Genomic DNA, 19,286 nt, shown 5'->3' with positions numbered 1-19,286 from the left:
CATACGCATGACGATTAGCCGCGTTGCCCAATCAGCGTTGAGCTTGACCCCGACGTCACTGGCAAGGAGACAGAAAGGACGAACAGACGAACAGAAATGGAGGTGGATCAAAATCTCATCGTCGCTGTGTGCAGCCGTCCTGTCCTGTACGACACCACGATGGTGTCGTACAGGGACAGGAACAAAACAGAGAGGGCGTGGGTCGACGTGGCAGAGGATATTTGCGTTCCTGGTGAGATCAGTGAATAATGTGTGTGTGTATTTTGCTTGGCTTCAGCTATCGGTTGTGTTCTACTATGAAAAAAGTTAGCGCCGGTTAGCGGTAGCACCAGTTAGCAGTAATATTAAGTGATACTACTACAACAGATTGTCCCGCTTGTCAGGTTACACAACTTAATATGTATATATGTTCTTGTCAGTGGACGTATGTCGCAGGAGGTGGAAGTCACTCAGGGACAGGTACATGAGACACAAAAAGAGTGAAAAGGAGGGGAAAAAGAGCGGCAGGGAGAGTGGACACGTGGAAATTCGCTAGGGTCCTGTCCTTCCTCGACCCCTTTGTCACCCCGAGGGAGACCAGCAGCAATTTACCTCTGGGGGCAGAGGAGGTAGAGGGGGACGGGGCTCCAGAGACTCCACTGTCAGGGGCAGGAGAAGATGAGGAGCTTGAGGAGGCAGCAGCATCGCACAATACAGGTTTGTCGACAAGTGAAGACACGTACAGCTTCTGTATTATGGCCACAGGAACGATTTACAGTGCGGCACGATTCTGTCTATCTTTAATGTGCAATATAGATATCTATCACCCAAGCAAAAAAAAAACAAGTCTTCTTTCTCAATAGCATAGACCAGCCCAGCAGTGAGTCTGATATAGAGGACGCTGATGCTGCTCCTGCTCCTGTCGCTGGCCCTTCCTGTGTACCTGTCCCTGAGGCTGCCCTGGCCCTGCCCCAAGACCACAGGGCGGTATGTACAGGACAAAGATGTATAGCATTAATTTCAGGGGTTCAACTATGTTTATGGCTAACCGTTTAAGCTTTAACTGATAAGAAGACGGTTTATGGATTACTACTAGTGCCGTCAAGCAATTTAAAAAATTGATCAAATTAATTACAGGCTCTATTATTAATTCATCTAAATTAATCACATACCTATACGACACTTTTATGCCCGTTTATAAACAGCTGTATAGCCTACCGTTCGTTTCTCTCCCTTCTCTCTCTCTCGTAACTTCTTGATCCTCCCCTGATTAATTAATCGAAATGAACGCGTTAATTTGACAGCCCTAATTAATACTATAAGTTAAAGTTACAACACTTCAAACCAAACACGCATGCATGTTCAACAGGCTTTTCACTTGTGAAGTATTGCACTAACTTACAAATGATGGTGTTTTACATTCCATACAGCGACGAAGAGGAAGAGAGCAGCCATGGTACCGGAGGGGAATACAAATGTCCAGACAGCCATCCTCCAGGCCCTGCAGAGGCATAATTCTGTGCCTACCCCTACCCCGCTTTCTGGGAATGAGCACTTTGCCATGGGCCTAGTTCCTTCCCTGGATAGATTGCCACCTGAAGTACTGGAGTACGTTAAATTCCAAATCCGTAAAGTCATATTTGACAATTCTAATTTCACCGTTCAATTGGAATGCATTTTGCTTCAGAAACAAATACAGTATGTTTAACACAAAGTATAAAAAAAAAAATCCTTCAAGTACACAAAACAATTCTACAAGTACGGAACACGAAAGCTGCGCGTGGATCGGAATGCATTTGCGCACGGATCAGCAAGGAGGAAAATGAGTGCCAAAAGTCACGTGACAAATAAATGTCCTGTGATTCACACTACACAACAGCAGGTGGCGCCGTTGAGTCGGTTTAAGGCCGCCAGGACAATCTTTTTTTCTCCCCAAAATCTTTATTTGATGCCGGCCAACCGTGTGTGGACTCTATGGAAAGCCAAGAAGGCCACTAACTGGCCCAAAATTGTGCGGTAAAAGTGCTAAACCGTACGGAATCCGTGCGGTTTGGCAGGAACAACGCCACCTGTTGTTGTGTAGTGTGAATCACAGGACATTTGTTTGTCACGTGACTTTTGGCACTAATTTTCCGCCTTGCTGATCCGTGCGCAAATGCATTCCGATCTGTGCGCAGCTTTCGTGTTCCGTACCTGTAGAATTGTTTTGTGTACATGAAGGATTTTTTTTGTACTTTGTGTAAATCATACTGTATTTGTTTCTGAAGCAAAATGCATTAGTTTGTGAATGATGTTTTGTATTTGCAAACCACACTGAGCGTGTGTGTGAATCATTGTGCGTGAGTAAAACACGTTTTGTGTGCGTGTGAATCGTTATGCGTGAGCAAAACACGTTTTGCGTGTGTGCGGGGTTTTGGCATGATTCTAACTCCATACATCGCCCTTAGGTTCTCTTGCTCCATCCTTTCACCCCTGTCGGTGCTTGCGCCCGCTGTGGCTACTTGGGTATGGCCACTAGGAATGGGGGGCTCCGACAGCAATGGGTCTTCGTCTGTCAGTCTATCATGGCGAGCTAGCCGACGCCAGAGACTTTTCATTGGGAGTCGTGCGCAGTGGTCGCAGGTACCTATGGGAGCAAGTGCTTCTCGGGCATGTCTCAGCCCGAGGCACTCATTGTAGGTGAGGTGGGTATCTTTCTCAGATATATGGTTCCCGCAAACGCACACCCGTCCAAGCTTTCCGTCCTTTGTGTTAGGAGGGGGAGAAGTCATGGTTTAACTGCAGTTTGGAGACTGGCCAGTTGTATTATTTTATTGAAGCTTTGCAGCCGATTCGGTTTAGCTTCCCAGCTAAACGTTTCAGCTTTGCAGCTAGATGTTCCCAGTAGGGATGTCCGATATTGGCTTTTTTGCCGATATCCGATATGCGATATTGTCCAACTCTAAATTTTCGATGCCGATATCAGCCGATACCGATGTCGATATTTGGGTTATTTTTCCTCAAACCTAATTTAGGTAAGATTACATACCTCCTGTTGTGGAATTAACACAACATGCTTAATGTTATAGTGATGCCCCACTGGATGCATTCTTGAATGCAACAAGGCTTTCCAAATGTTAACATTGTCTGTGCAAAATAAGAAAAATACTTCAACTTAATTTAAGGGAAAAGTGCCATGTTTATTCTTATTTTTTTAATGGTCTCAGACAACAGTTTGGATTACACTCTCCCTGAGATAATCTTGACAATGCCCACAACAAATAGGGCAAACTTGACTTCACAAATGATAAAACATTGTACCTGAACAACTATGTGCAACATAGCAGTATGTTTCTTTAACTAAAACTCAATAACCTTAATTGAATAAATGCACAAATATGAGTCAATTACATTGTGCACTGTACTGCACAATTTTGAAAACATTTATTTGAGCTATAAAAAAAAAAAAAAAAAAAAAAATCGGTTTTAAGGCAAAAAAAATCCGATACCGATATTGACAGATATTACATTTTTATGCTAATATCGGGCCGATAATATCGGTGGGCCGATAATATCGGACATCTCTAGTTCCAAGTGAGTAATGTTTGGATACAAGCTAGTCACTGCAGAAGCGAGTAACCACTGTTTGGAAACAGGCTGGTTAAAGATAGTTGTTTGGTGACAAGGCTATCTGTCGACAACTGCTTAGTAGCAGTGTTAATTTTGTTGACGAAAATTATTCGTCATAGTCATCGTCAACAACCTTTTTTTTCTGACTAAAACGAGACGATAACTAAATAAAAAATGATTTACGACGACTAAGACGATGACGAGGTGTATTGACATATTTGTCAACGAATAAAAACGAGACGAAAATGTCTGCCAGAGACGAGATCCAATCGGAACACATTTCGTTAGGAAGAGGCGGGAGGAATTGGGAAGAGAACCAATCAGAGACGTGGTAAGGAAGGTACGTCAACACGTAGTTTGCGTTTGAGACTGGCCCGGGAATGCGCTGCACCTGGAAAAGACAGCATGTCAACGCCGGGGAGAAAGAGGAGAGAGGACATATGGGAGAATTTTATATTTGACGTGAAGGACAACAAGACTCAGTGTAAGAAATGCAGCGCGAGGATTACGGGGAAAAACACAACCAACTTGAAGCGACATTTACAGTCGAATCACCCCGAAATCCACACACAGGTAAGCATTTTCCACAACATACAACTCACTCGACCTTATCCTGTTTATTACACGGCTTACTAGTGAAATATTAAATTTGAGACATGATTTTCATCAAATTACGACTTGTATCCGTGATTGGCTGGCTGCGTTGTGTTTCACTGCTAACTTCAAGCAGCCAGCCTATTGCTATAGCTGGTTGATGTTTAGCGCTACATGCAGCAACAACAGTCGCTGCAGCTTCTACTGAGAGCGAGTCAGGCGTAACGCACGTGAGACACAACGACTGACTTTAATAGAGCCGTGTAATAAGCTACAAATATAACACACCACTGTCATGCAAAGCTAAAGGTACCTACTGATTAAAGGTGCATAAGAAATGTTGGTGTAACAAGAAACATTTTAACTCTTCCTTTTTTTTCCTTCTTCATCATAGCTACAGAAGACCTCAGATGGACCACAGAGTGCAAAGAGACTTAAACTGTCCCAGCAAACCATTTCAGTGGCCATTCTAAGTGCTTCAAAGTACAAACTTGACTCGAAAGAGCAACAGACAAAGGAGGAGGCTATAGCAAAATTGATTGGATGCACAGGACTCCCAGTTACTACAGTTGAAGATGAGGACTTTGTTCTTATGATGGAAACAATGGATAAGAAACTGACTGTTCCAAAAAAAACTAAAATAAGTAATCTGATCGAAAAATATTATGAAGCTGAATCACAAAAATTCAAAAGGAGATTGGCTGCTGTGCGGAAGGTATCAATTGGAATTGATCTGTGGACAAAAAAAGGACTGACTGCTTCCTTCCTGGCTGTAAGTGCATGCTTTTTTTGCACTGAACTACAGAAACCACAACACATATTGCTGGCCCTTGAACAAGTGGCCCATCCACACACCGCACAAATAATCAAAGCATGTGTGGACAAATGTGTGCAAGAGTGGGGCATATCACATGAGAAGATCATCACAGTGATTACAGACAATGGGAGTAATATGGTGGCAGCCTTTAAACACACCACACCAGAGGCAGAAGAAGCCACCTCTGAGGATTCAGAAGAAGAAAACCCCACCATGACTGAAAGTGAGTCTGAGACTGAAGAAGATGATCAGAGGTGAGTCATTGGAAATTTTTTTAGTAATTTCTATTGTTAAGAGTATGCCTGTTAAAAATATATTTTTTTAAATCTAATTATGCTTATTTGTGTGCATTCTTCTTATTAGATGCGATGACCTGGATATACAACGGACGCCATGTGTGGTACACACATTACAACTGGTAGTCCACATGATCCAGAAGGAGACTGGTGTGAAAAAGGTCCTTGATAAAGCAAGGTCAGTCGTGAAACTTTTTCGCAAGTCCTCGGTTGCGACACAGAGGATAATGGAAGAGTGTGGCCTTATTGTTGTGAATGACTGCCCCACACGCTGGTCGAGCACATTCAACATGGTTGCACGACTCCTCAGAGTGAAAGACGCAGTTTGCCAAGTCACCAACGACATGGGATGGGACAGCTTGCTCCCTAGTGAATGGCAAAAGCTGAAATCATTGCATGAACTACTGATGCCTTTTGCAGAACATACTCAGACCCTTCAGAGTGACACCATGTCCATGTCTCTAGTGGTCCCTGCCATCTTTGATCTGCTCAGCCACCTTACTGACTTTGAAGAGAACACAAACCACAGAGGCCTTGCTGCTCTTGCACAGAAAATGGAAAGAAATATCAACCAGCGTTGTGCTTGGATCCTGGACCCAACAGATGAAAAGTTTTCACCACTTGTGGCAGCTGCCTGCTTTGTCAACCCTACTGTGTGTGAAACCCTACTTGATGATGAAAACATTCCGGAACTGCTGAAACAGGCTGAAGAGTACGTGATCCAGTCCACTCAGTCACACTCACAACATGTTGAACTTGAGGACCAGCCTGAAGATGATGGAGAGGAGATAGAGAAGGAACCAGAGGAGCTAGAACCAGCACCATCCTCATCAAAGCAGCCAGTCTTCAGGTTTTTGTCAAAGTCTCGCATAAAGCCTAAACAGAAGATCTCCTCCACAACCAGCATTAAGCAGCAGATCAGAAAGTATAAGGAAGAGCTTTCACAACCAATCACCTGTGCCACAGCAACAGGATTCTGGCTGGAAAAAAGTGACACTTTTTATCACAGTTTAAAACCTTTTGCGTTAGACTTATTGGCTATTCCAGCTTCTCAAGCTTTCGCTGAGAGGGTTTTCAGCATCACAGGTGACCTCACCAGAGGCAAGCGCAACAGAGCAAGGGTCATGCTGGCACGAAGTGCTTTCCTTAAAATGAATCGGGCCAAATAAATCTGTGGTCTACACTAACGATGCTTGTATGCACATTTTATGGTACTGATTTTTGTTTTTCTGTTAACTTATGGTATAGCTCCATATATTAAATAATTTGCTTGTTATTTTGAAGTTGAAAATGTTTAAATCCTGATGCGATTTGAAGTGAACTGCAGTTTGAACAGTGAACTGAACCATTTTTTTTGCCTTTTTAATAGCTCAGTTACACTGATTTGGAGAGAGCAGGCCTGATGGGGTTAGAGCCTATGCACTTTTTTACATGTTTTCTTTTATTTTTTTAATTTGCACAAATGGCACTGCTGATTTTACAGTATTACAGGTTAATAAATGTTTGTTGCAAATAACAAGTTAATCTGTGTCTGTGTATGAATTGCAGTACATTACAATTCCTTAACACATTCATAGAGGTTTCATTTAGTCTAGGTGAACGTAATGACTTTCAGGAATTAAAGGGAAAATTTAACATATTACCCTTTAGTCGACTAAATCTACTGTAGTTTTCGTCGACTATAATCTTATGATATTTCGTCAACTAAAACTAGACTAAAACTAAAACAATTTAAATGACTAAATTATGACTAAAACTAAATTACATTTTAGTCAAAAGACTATAACTAAAACTAAATCAAATTTTGCTGTCAAAATTAACACTGCTTAGTAGGCACTAGCGCCCGGCGAGCGAGTGGTAAGCTCACTCTGTGGACAGTAGCATAGAGCCTTGGCACTTAGCAGTATCGTCGATTGTTACTTCTGAGCGAGAAGAGGTAATTGAATGACGCCGTACGCACGGTCAGATAATTATATAGGGGGCTGGCCTGGGTGCGTCAGACGTGGCCAGCCAATCATCGCTGGCGTAGTGATAAAGTGCTTCTGAGGGATACGCGGGGAGGCTAACCCATACGTGAGATACCTCACGATTGCTTGAAAGAGAACACACGGTAGCTCATTTGCATAGATGATCGGCTTGGTGTCCCTCCACGCATGTAGATACAATTCCCCTCTTTGCTTCATAGTTACCATACCGAAACTATACCAAATAAAGTGAGTTAAACGCGATCCTGATTCGATTACCGAATAAGCACGGCAGTGTTTAGGCATATACAATTCTCGATGTTAAAATGTTGGTTTGTCTGGTTGTGTTTTTCTGTCTGTGGTTGTGTTTTTGTTCTGTTGTAATCTGTGTATGTTAATGATGCACTGTGTCCAAGACAAATTTCCCCACGGAGACAATAAAGTCGAACCTTGACCTTGACCAAATCAAGAATTTCTTAGAATAACTTCATGATTGATGGTATCTTTGTTCGAAACTATATGAATCAATTTCAGGGTCATTCCAGAATTGGAGGACATTTTCTGTCTCACCCATGAAATTTCAAATAATCCATGAACAAAATACTAAAACATGCACTTGTTGTGTAAATTATACTTGTCCTGAGACAAAATGTAAATATAGTTGTCGAAAAAGTGGTTCCAAAATATTATTTAAAATACCAAATAGCTCTCGAGCACCCCCTAAAATGGCATTTTTCTCTTGTCCCACCTTCTTGATGACCAACTTGCATGTCAAATGTAACAGTTAAAATGAGTTTTAAATCTACTTTTTTTGGTAGGATTTTGTTGATATATGTCTGTTGTAATTGTTAAAGTAATTTGTCTAATCATCAACATATTTTAAATAATAGTAATTATGCACTGAAGTTGTGTCCCACAACATGCGTGCAACCCTGTTACCGAAACCAATTTAGCCTGACAGTGGAAGAGAAAAAACAGTGAGTCACATGACACAGAGGAAATTACATCATTACACCATTTGCTAGCACCATGGGTAGACCAAAGGTAAGTCCTTTCTTCTATTTTTCATATTTTTCCAATCTTTTCAGCCTTGATTGAATGTGTCACTCTGACCAACGCAACCCTGTTATTCATATTATCAAAATAAGACAAATTAATTTCAAGTTTTCTTTCTTTATTTGTATAACTTAGTTTGTCCTTGACCTTGACCTAACATCACATTCCACAGCTAGCATCTATTCATGAGAAAAAGCTAACATTAGCATTGATTTGCAACCCTGTTACTTGCAACCCTGTTACTGTAATTAGAGTAACAGGGTTGCACTACAGTAACAGGGTTGCATCTCCTTCAGTTCACTCAGAAGGGACAATCTATTATCTATAGTAAAATTAAATGTGTATCTATAATTTAGCATGATCTACATGTTTTAAATGTATTACCATATTTTCCAGAATATAAATTGCCATTTTTTTTCTTGGACAACTACCTGGATGGGATTATTAACTCAAAATGAACTTGACTTGATCATGTTCACATAATTTTCAATAGGTAGGACATTTTTTAAATTTAAAATTGATTTCTACAGAGTTCTTGCACACCATTGAGCGCTGCTGAAAAGCAGAGGCGCTACCGTGCCAGGCGGGATGCTGATGAACAGAGGAGACAGCAGTACTTAGAAAAAGAGAAAGAGAAGTGGAGGAAAGATGTAGAAACAGGGAAGAAGAAAAAGCAAAAAGACCGCAGTGTGAGAGCGCAGCGTGCCCAGCGAAAAAGGTGGAAAGAGGCTCATAAGAGGAGTAATGCCAGGAAAAAGGTACTTGAAGGATTAAACACCCCTCCAGTCAGCCCTGATCCTCCAGCCAGGCCAGAAATTCGAGTCAGGCCAGAATCTCCAGTCAGCTCTCAACCTGGGACTTCAAGGTCAGGACATAAGTTTAGGTTATTAAGGAATGCAAGTGAGTGTAAGCAAAGATCAGAACTGTATCTGTACAATGAACAGTGAAATAGGCATCTCTTTTACTTGATAGGTATAATCCTTAATTATTACAAGTCAAAAGATATCCATTTTAGATAATGAAACGGTATTGTAGCTATCACTATGATGTTTGCTATGACTATCAAGAACCACTGCATGCACCATGGATTGCTATTACTTACTACATATGTATCTATTAATTACTGGGTAACTACCCTCAAATAAGTTGCTACTGTGAAATCAATAATGAAAGTGTTTATATGTTTCTTTTAGGCAACGTGATCTTGGGAGAAGAAAAAGGAGGGCTGCCAAAGCAAAATTAAACAGGGAGTTGCAGAAACTACAGGATCAGTTAAGTAAAGTTGAAAAACGAGCAGAAAAATACAGAAAGCGGCTCCAACGATCCAAAAAGGACCATCCATCTCCAAGATCCAAAGTCAACAAGTTGCTTCGGGAAATCTCGGGCACATCCCTAAGGAGAACCCTGTTGTTCCATACAGCAGTAGCTGAGGAAGTACATACCAAGTACGCACATTCAAAGAGAGAGAGTGACAGACAAGTCATTGCAGGAATAGTCACCAGCAAAATCCTGAAGAAGTACAGGCTGCAGAGATTGGCAGAAGAGGTTTTTGGATTTTCAAGGAGGAGGTGGACAAAACTGGCAAATGAAAATGTCTGCAGGTACCAGAGGAAGAAGCACGAGGGGATTGCTGCCACGCTGAGATCAACGTGAGAACGTTCTTTTCACGTGATGATGTCAGCAGGATCACAACTGGAAAAAAGCAAACGGTGACAAAAGAAAAGAAGAAAATGCAGAAAAGATTACTGGTGGATTCAATGAAGAACCTCCATTTGAAGTTCCTGGCTGAGCAGACCAACCTCCGTCTATCATACTCACTGTTCCGCACACTTCGCCCCTACTGGGTTGTGCATCCAACATTGGCAGATCGTGAAACATGCATGTGCAAACAACATGAAAATCTAGGCTTTATTGCCAAAAAGCTTCACCAGATGCACATCATCGACACATCCAATTTGGAGAGCCTGACACAAGCCATCACATGTGACACCACGAGCAAGCAATGTATGTATGGGGAATGTGAGAAATGCAGCAATAATACCTATGCACTCACAAGCCACTACAGAGCCACCGATCGTGTCTCCTACCTTCAGTGGGCCACTGTGGACAAAGAGCACAAAAATGATCCTGGAGCAGCCTCAAAGATCACTTTGAAAAAAGAATTTGAATGCTCCCAAGAAGAGCTGGTGGAAACGTTTGCCATTTTGCTCCAGAAGTTCAGGCGCCATCTCTACAACATCAGGCAGCAATATGCTTTCTCACGGGCCCTGAAGCTGAACCTCCCTGCAAATGAATGTGCAGTCCATATTGACTTCTCAGAGAACTACGGCTGCAAGTACAGCGCTGAAGTACAAGCTGTCCATTTTGGTGCATCACACCAACAGGCCACTTTGCACACTGGGGTTTACTATGTGGGGGGGGCATCTGCCCCTACCTCCTTTTGCACTGTATCGGCATCCAGACTGAAGGGACCACCTGCCATATGGCAACACCTGGAGCCCATCCTGAGGGAAATCCGAGAGGGATTCCCGGATGTGACAACCATCCATTTTTTTAGCGATGGCCCCTGCACACAGTACAAGCAGCGTGGTAATTTTTACCTCTTTTGTACTGAAATTTTCAAGAAGGGGTTTACAAGAGGAACCTGGAACTACTTCGAAGCCAGCCATGGCAAAGGTGCCCCAGATGGTGTGGGTGGCACATTGAAGAGGAGGGCCGACAGGCTTGTCAGCCAAGGAGTTGATATTCCTACTGCATTGTCCATGTACCAAGCTCTGAGTGAGGGACAATCGAAGGTGAAATTGTTTTACATTCAGGAGCAAGCCGTGGAGGATGCAGTGAAAGAAATGCCAGCTGACCTGCCAGCTGTACCATCCACAATGAGGCTCCACCAGGTGGTTACTCTTTCACCTGGGAAAATTCTCTACCGTGACGTCAGCTGCATGTGTTCGGCAACAGGGAATCTGGAGTGTGATTGCCAAAAAACAAAGTCCTTCAGTTTTAATACCACAGATGACCACACAGAAGACCCCATATACAGCCAACCAGAAGAGGTGGAGTGGCACAGTCCAGAGGTTGTGGGGAAATGGTGTGCCCTGGTGTACGACCACACCATCTACCCAGGGATCATCCAAGAGGTGAATGAGACCCACTGCCAGGTGAAATGTATGCATAAAGTGGGGGAAAACCGTTTTTTCTGGCCGTTGAGGGAAGATCTCCATTGGTATCCCTTGGAGGATGTGCTGACCCTCATTCCTCCCCCAGAGAACGTTACCGCACGCCACATGGCCATCGCAAGAGAGGTATGGGATGCTCTGGCCAGCCGCGGAAATTAAATCAACATTATAACACTAGCTTTTTAAAATATTGATCAGTTTATGACTATTTTTGATATGCTCATTCATTTTAATGCCAGGTTGTCGGCATACTGTAATATAACTATTTTGTTTATGTTTGTCCATTGAATATTTGATCAGATCCAGTTTGTGGTCTTGTTGACATGTTTATTTTTTTGATCATTCCTACTCATCCTGTTGATCCTTCATCGAAACGATATATAAAATATTATTAAACAACATTCCTGTGGTCCTGAGTATTTATTTGTCACATTTATGTCATGATCTACAATCAAAAGTAATGTATCCATTCAACCGTTACTTTGCGCAACCCTGTTACTCTAATTTCAACCCTGTTACAATATAATTTTTATTAAATTAATCTTAAATAATTTTCTCAGCTCACAAGGGTTTAATCTATTGTCCTTTTAATAGTTTGAATGATTATATGCATAATGTATTTGAGCAAATATTTGAAAATAAATACTGAAATTAGTAAAAAGAAACGTGTGACTATTGAAAAGTTGGGCAAGATAGATTTCAAAAGTTGCTTAAATTAATATAAGTCAAGTCTTATCTGAAATTAAATGAGTATTCAATGTGAATATGACTTGCTCTACTTAATGGTAAAGGATTTAATAAACAATATTTTAAAATATTAGTTTTTCAGGTTCCTGAGTATTCGTAACAGGGTTGCGCCAAGCATAGCACACAACAAATAAAACATTTCATAAAAAGTGTACCTTTGATGCCTGAGCTGGACGAATCAAATTAATTGATGGTTTATTACCTGTTTTTCTTAAATACATAACAGAAAATTATAAAATAAAGGGTCAATTTTTCAAAAGTGTTGATGCCTAAATTGTCCTCCAATTCTGGAATGACCCTTCAATAAATGACAATTCTTTCTAGAATAAATTAGGAACAATTTTTCTTTCACACATTTTTTCAAGATGTGTGAAATGTCCCCACTAGGCATGGTCTATGTGACAGCAGACATAGGTTGACAAAATATGACGGTAGAATTCTTTCTCACTAGCCTGGTGTGTGGGCATGTATTTGACTCATGAGACATATCTTTTAGAAAATGTATTAAAATAATAAAATATTATGCAGTGTTTACATAAAAATTGACTGATTTACTTTTTGTACCAAATTGCAGATGACTAAATGTGAACCTGACACGCCCTGTGTGAGCTCCCAGCCGGTGCTCATGTCAGAGCCACAGTGGGATGAAGGTGCCAGTTCAGAGGGCACTGTTCAACAGGTAATTCATGTCCATCACTTAATATTTACCTCTAGTTTCTTCAAGTCACCTTGGCGTCTTCTGTCGTTTTCTTTAAGCAGGTAAATGAAAAGAATATGATAATTTTGAGGGGAATCTATTATGCATCCAGTCTTCCAAACAGTTTTCTGTAATACTTGTATAAGGCTAATGATTAAGGGATATTTAGGACACATCTAAACCCTGATGAGTCATTTTCCCGGGTCAAAATGTCACTGTAGTCTGGGACATTCACGAAAACCCCACAATGCACCTGCGATGGTTTTGCTTCAGTGAAATGTTTCGTTAAGCATCTGATAACCGAGAACATACAGGTGTGTAAAATGTCCCAACAAGACAAGACAGTTTTCTTTTCAATAACTTCCACTGTCAAAGGAACCATGGCTATCTTTTAAATGTGCTGAAATTGTTTTGTTTTTTTCAATTGTGTGTATACATTGACTGTATACATAGTTGATCAATTATTCAATTTTTTTTTAAATGTTTGATATGGTAACTACATTACAAAATCACAAAACATTAGTCTAACTTTTTTTATCCAATACTGGTAAGAGAAAATATAAAAGCAATTGTCAAATTTTCTTTTATTGGTTAATACTTTTTAAATTATTATTGGCAGTTGATCAATTAATGATTAACATCAATACTTTATAAAGATGTTCTCGTTGTTTTCCATTCATATTTTTTGGAAAGACTGTTAACTTCACTCCCAACCTTGAAGTTGCAGTGTAATATTTGTGTCAATGCATTGTACTTTTTTCAAAAAAATACTTTGGAGGTCTAATTAGGCATATTCCAATGCGTTTTGAACTTATTGTTTCATTACAAAATAGCATAATGACCTCAAATGTTTCTTGTGTTACAGACGGAGAGAGAATTCCAACATAAAAGCATTTTGCCAAGACACAGACGGACAAAAAGCATCATTGTGAGTTCTCATTATATGGCTGGATCAACATTTAGAAATGTTCAATAAACTATAATGCACCTGATTTACTGGGATTAACATACCAAAAAAAAAATGTTTTAAATGAAAGATACATGTCTGGGAGATTCTTATCCGTATGATAGTACTTCAGCCAGTGAAAAAGGGTATATTCCAGAATCCACCGCAGAAGAGGACAGTGACACTTGCCTCTCTTAAACAAACAGCACGCATGTCTCTTGATTATTTACTAAGTGACTGTAGTCCCATTTTATGTGATATTACAACACCCAATGAACCCAATCCACAGCAGTACAGGCTGTAAAATCACAGAAGAGGCACAACCCTGCTCAAGTCAGGACCCTAATGACGATGTGGTTGTTGGGGCATTCCACAAGAACGATGGCAATCGTCTACAATAAGAGACTGCATTGTGTGTATTGCAGCAAGCCATATGCCAAAATATCAAGGCATCTTGAAAGTGCGCACAATAACAAAATGGATGTGGCAAAAGCGTTTAGTTTTCCTAAGGGGTCAAAGGAAAGAAAAAGACAATTGGATTACATTTGTAAAAAAGGCAACTATGCACATAATGCCACTGTGATGGAGACGGGCAAGGGGCAACATGTTCCGTGTAAATGACCACCAAAACAAGCTCAGGGAGTTGATTTCATGCACTTCATACTGCCAAGGGCTGTTCTCCAGAAAGATTCTGGCAACACATGCGGATTTGCACACTCAAGCCTGCAACAAAAAAACCCAAACCTGGACAAACCCGCGCTCAGGCTTTATGCACATACACTGGGCCTGTGCCGTTACATATGAGCAAGCTACTGTGGAAAGTTCTCAGTGTAATGAATCCAGGTTCGGTCACAGACATAGTAAAACATGACAAGGTAATTATGGAAGTTGGGCAGCACATGCCCTATACACATTGAATCCGACGAAAAAAATCGGACTACCGTGCTCTGGGACACGATTCAATAGATTAACGTTCGTGCGCATGAGCACGAAATCCCGTGATATCGACTATCTGTATCACGCGATTTCGTGCTCATGCGCAGAAACGTTAATCTATTGAATCGTGTCCCAGAGCACGATAGTCCGACTTTTTTCGCACTACACAGAACAAAATGTAAACCAATGCATTCTGAATGGGAGCGTTCTCAGACAATTAACGTGCTCCACAAAACGAAACGAGAGAGAAAGAGAGAGGGACAGGGAGAGAGAGCGAGAGGCTTCAGAATGGTTTGCCAGACAGTACAGTACACCCTAGTTACTGTATATATATGTCAATATTTCCGTTTTTTTAAGCAGACCTCCTCAAAAACAGCCCCTCGCTGCTCTAGACATGAATGATATACGACACCACCACTCTGGTACAGACTTCGCGATCTCTCTGCTCCACTTCACCGCTTTTTTCCAAGGGGAGGATAATAGGTGAGGTGAGGTGAAAACCATTATAAGTTTTCTCTACAGCCTTTAACTGAAAAATTGCACAATAAACGGCCAAACTCTTGGCATGAAAAATTATAATTTCAAACCACAAACAACATATGTGTAATCCAGGTCATATAAAGACGGGGACCAGAAAATAATTACTTTCTCTCCATTGAAACCAGGGTATCTGCAGGTTTCAGCAAGTCAAATTTAAGACTTTTTAAGACCTTTTTAATACCACCTTGAATGAAATTTAAGACCTTAAACCCGCGATGGCGGGGGGGATCCCGCTGTATTACAACCCAAGCATAGCATGTGTGTCACTCAATGAGACTCATTCAATTTTATTTCTGTCTGTTTATTGAACATAAAGTGATACTCCAGGGCTCCGGACTAACTTTTTCCTTGGGTGCACTGGTGCGCCTACATTTTTAATTTGGGTGCACCAGCACGTATTTATGGTGCACCCAAGTTGTAAGTTGTTGAGAGGAGGGTGACAGCGTCTGGGCCCCCGGGCAGCTGCACCGGTTGCACCGTCGATATTTACGCCACTTAACAATTCACTTTGTATGGGATCCTGTCGCCCCGTCGCGTTTGGTGTGAACACACAGTATGGGATCTTGTCGCCCCGTCGCATTTGGCTTGCAGATACTTCTGAATGGTGCGCCTCTGGGGGGATTTAGAAGTGGGTATACGCAATGATGACTGAAAAATAAGTGGGTATACGCCATATACCCGCGTATACCCTGGACTACACCAGTGAACTAGGTGATTGACTGCTATGTAAAAACGGTTGAATGCTTGAAATACTACGATTATGGAGTTGATAGTGCAAATAATTGTATTGCCGTTGTCAAAGAATATTAACAGGTATTAACAGCTAATAACAGATAACAAAAGCGTTGCTTCATAGGCTAATGTAGCTCGCCACCTGTTCCTCGGGTAGGCTAGCTAATTCGTTAGTAATATAAATTGAACAATGAGAAAGGATTAGGTAAGTACCATACACAGCATCATATTGCACAATCATTTTAAAACGTAATTTAAATAATGTAGTCGGCCATTTGTAAAAAATAGTTCCTTTTTAGTGATTTACTTTTTTTCGCCCTGCAGCTTCAAATAAGCATCATACATCTTAACTATCTATCTGCCAATCTGATATTTTAGATCTATCTATAATCTTTCTTATCTATCTACTATCTGTGTATCTAATCTGTTTTATTTATCTATCCATTCGGTTTGTCTGTGTCTTTGTAAATTAGGTTATCTTTCAATATGCCAGGTAGTACAAGCAAGACATGCCCCTCCTGCCAAACCATTCTGCCTTGCGCCAAAAAAAATATGCAGCCACTGCAAGATGGTCCAGCCAGTGAAAAAAACGCCTCAAAATTGCATTGAGCAAATTTGAGGTCAAGCGGGAAGAGTGGGCGTCTTCCTGCAAAAATAACCACAACATGGCCAGTATAAAGCAGGATGTGGTCCTCCTGGTATGTAGACAATTCAGATTAATTATGTTCTACCTTTAACTGTCTGAATCACTATTGCTTTGAATAGTTGGTCTTTTTTTATTGATTACTACAGGCAAAACATTAACATACTGTGATTTCCTTACAGCTCGAAAAGCTTCAAGCAGCAGGTTATAAACCTGTCCTCCTGCTTGGGAAAGCCACAAAGAAGAGCCATGGGGTACAGGTGTTCATACCACGTTGCACCTTGGCCACATTTGCGGAGGAGTCCCTTAAGAAAATGGGCTCCATCCACGAATACATTTGTCAAGGTACGATTCTTTACTTTTATAAATTCCACACACCCTCAGCTTTGTTTACCAAAATACTAACTGCATCTTGTTATTTGTCTACCACATTCATTTTTATCATGGAACTATTGCTAAAAAAATGTTGGTTGCCATTTGCAATTTAATAACCCTTTGTAACACTTTTCAAACTTGCACAGGATGGACCCCTTTTGCCAGTGGGACTGCAGAGGGGCCAGAAGAGGGCAGGGGGACCACTCAGGTGAAGACATACAGGAATATCTATGACAATTAAAGAGGCTTACTAGGTCGTACTGTACTGTCTGGCAAACCATTCTGAAGTCTCTCTCTCTCTCTCTCTCTCTCTCTCTCTCTCTCTCTCTCTCTCTCTCTCTCTCTCTCTCTCTCTCTCTCTCTCTCTGTGGAGCACGTTAATTGTCTGAGAACACTCCCATTCAAAATGCATTGGTTTACATTTCGTTCTGTGTAGCACGAAAAAAGTCGGACTATCGTGCTCTGGGACACGATTCAATAGATTAACGTTTGTGCGCATGAGCACGAAATCGCGTGATACCGGGTTGCTATGCCACTATAAGACATGTGATGGATAAGATCAAGGACACAGTAGCATCTCTGAACCCAGGACTAACGTGCATGAGGATATAAAAAGCCCTCATCAATGGAACACAGATAACATGATTCACCATGGTAACAAGTACTAACAAGCCTCGATCCACCTACTTCTCCCCAGCGGAGTTACAAATCTTAATGACTGCATATGCAGAAAGCGAGCATATCTTTTTTACTAAAAAGCAATACTATGGCAGCAGCCAAAAAGCGGGAGCTCGCGTTGGAAAAAATAGCTGACCAAGTCAAGAAAAATGTTTTCTCTTGAATGTTCCACTCATTCAACAATTACATTCCATGTGTGTTTGTGCGCACAGGTGCAACCCAACAGGCCCCAAACGGACTTGGCAGCAACTGCCAAGTCCGCCATTTTTATATTTCAGCAAAATGAAATATAAAAATGTAGTTCAAACAGGTAAGGTATAATTTAAGCACAAGCAATTGTGATGTTGTTTAGCCTGCCTTCATTAAACAGCATTTAGTGGCTGCATTCAACATTGTATAGATATATTTAAGTAATTAGGGAAATCTGCTAAACAAAGAAAAATCCCAACACTGCCACTATTTAATATTGTCTATATGAAAGCAACACCTAAATGCCTTTTATACATACAAGTCTCAAATTTGTGTTTTCTGGTTATCTTCAAATTTGACCTCCATTATAGCCAACAGAAAAAAGACAGAGGCGCGCAAAACAGGTGGCGGTCCACCACCACCACCACCTCTCACAGAGGCTGAAGAGATGGCCCTCAGTCACAACATTGGGCGACCCATTGCTGAGGGCATCTCTGGGGGGAGCTCATCAGACCCAGCCACGCCCCAGGATACAGGGGCCTACATAAGAGGTAAGTTATTCAAATGAATGGCATGTACATTAATCCTTTTTCTAGTGTTCAGTAATGGCCACCCATTCATCTTAGAAACCACTTGCCACACTGATTTTTTTTCTTGTAGCAGTAGGCTACAGTTCTTTGTAATTGGCTGCTGTTGCTTTCAGATATCAATCTATTTTAAGGTGACTCAGTTTGAAAAATTTGATGGGACCTGCACACTATTGTAAAAAAAAAGAAGAAAAAAGGTAATTAAGTGGGGCACTTTTCTGGGTAATCATCAACTGTCTAATCTTTATCTTCTACCAGTTACTGAAGATGGTGTAATCTGTCTCGTGGAGCCTTCTGCCATAACACACCTCCATGCTGTTGTAAGTACTCTTAATATTCCACAGATTTGTCATAATGGGTAGAATATAACACAAACAATCTGTTTCATTACAGGAGGATGATGAAGACACCTTATCAGCTGCCAGAGGGAAGATGCAGAGAGGCCTGTTGAGGGGAAAAACGGTCTGTCTAGTTACTGGACCAGATGAAATGAGACGGAGAGGTAATAAAGTCTGTCGGCACGAGGACCTTGGATTTATTAAGTAAACGGTTATACAGAGTCATAAAGCGTGAGAAATCGAATATGTCTAAGTCCCTAATCAGCGCTGATGGTTCGTCCAGAGCTTCGTGGAAGGTCTGCTTCAGAAGATCAAGAGTCCCTGTGTGATACAGTTTTATGCTGTATCCTCCTCTCGATGAGGTGTGTGCGTTTGAGGTGTGTGTGG

The 19,286-nt window shown here is 41.2% G+C and overlaps 1 protein-coding gene and 1 long non-coding RNA gene across 2 annotated transcripts; both read left to right on the top strand.

Annotated features, from left to right (window-relative positions):
* Positions 1–4,746: 4,746 nt before the first annotated feature.
* Positions 4,747–6,464, top strand: LOC115548903 (zinc finger BED domain-containing protein 4-like). The gene is made up of 2 exons (XM_030363823.1): positions 4,747–5,253; positions 5,363–6,464. Exons 1-2 carry the CDS (start codon positions 4,775–4,777, stop codon positions 6,462–6,464), a joined length of 1,581 nt encoding a protein of 526 aa, XP_030219683.1. The 5' UTR covers positions 4,747–4,774.
* Positions 6,465–18,003: 11,539 nt separating this feature from the next.
* Positions 18,004–19,038, top strand: LOC115539986 (uncharacterized). Its single transcript, XR_003976075.1, has 3 exons — positions 18,004–18,095; positions 18,820–18,881; positions 18,955–19,038. It is a non-coding gene; the product is annotated as an uncharacterized LOC115539986 (long non-coding RNA).
* The last annotated feature ends 248 nt before the right edge of the window (positions 19,039–19,286 follow it).

The sequence above is a fragment of the Gadus morhua genome, chromosome 1 (genome assembly GCF_902167405.1).
Source record: "Gadus morhua chromosome 1, gadMor3.0, whole genome shotgun sequence".
NCBI classification, from domain to species: Eukaryota; Metazoa; Chordata; class Actinopteri; order Gadiformes; family Gadidae; genus Gadus; species Gadus morhua.
Note: the sequence above shows the minus strand (reverse complement) of the source record. Positions and strands in the feature narration are given on the sequence as shown.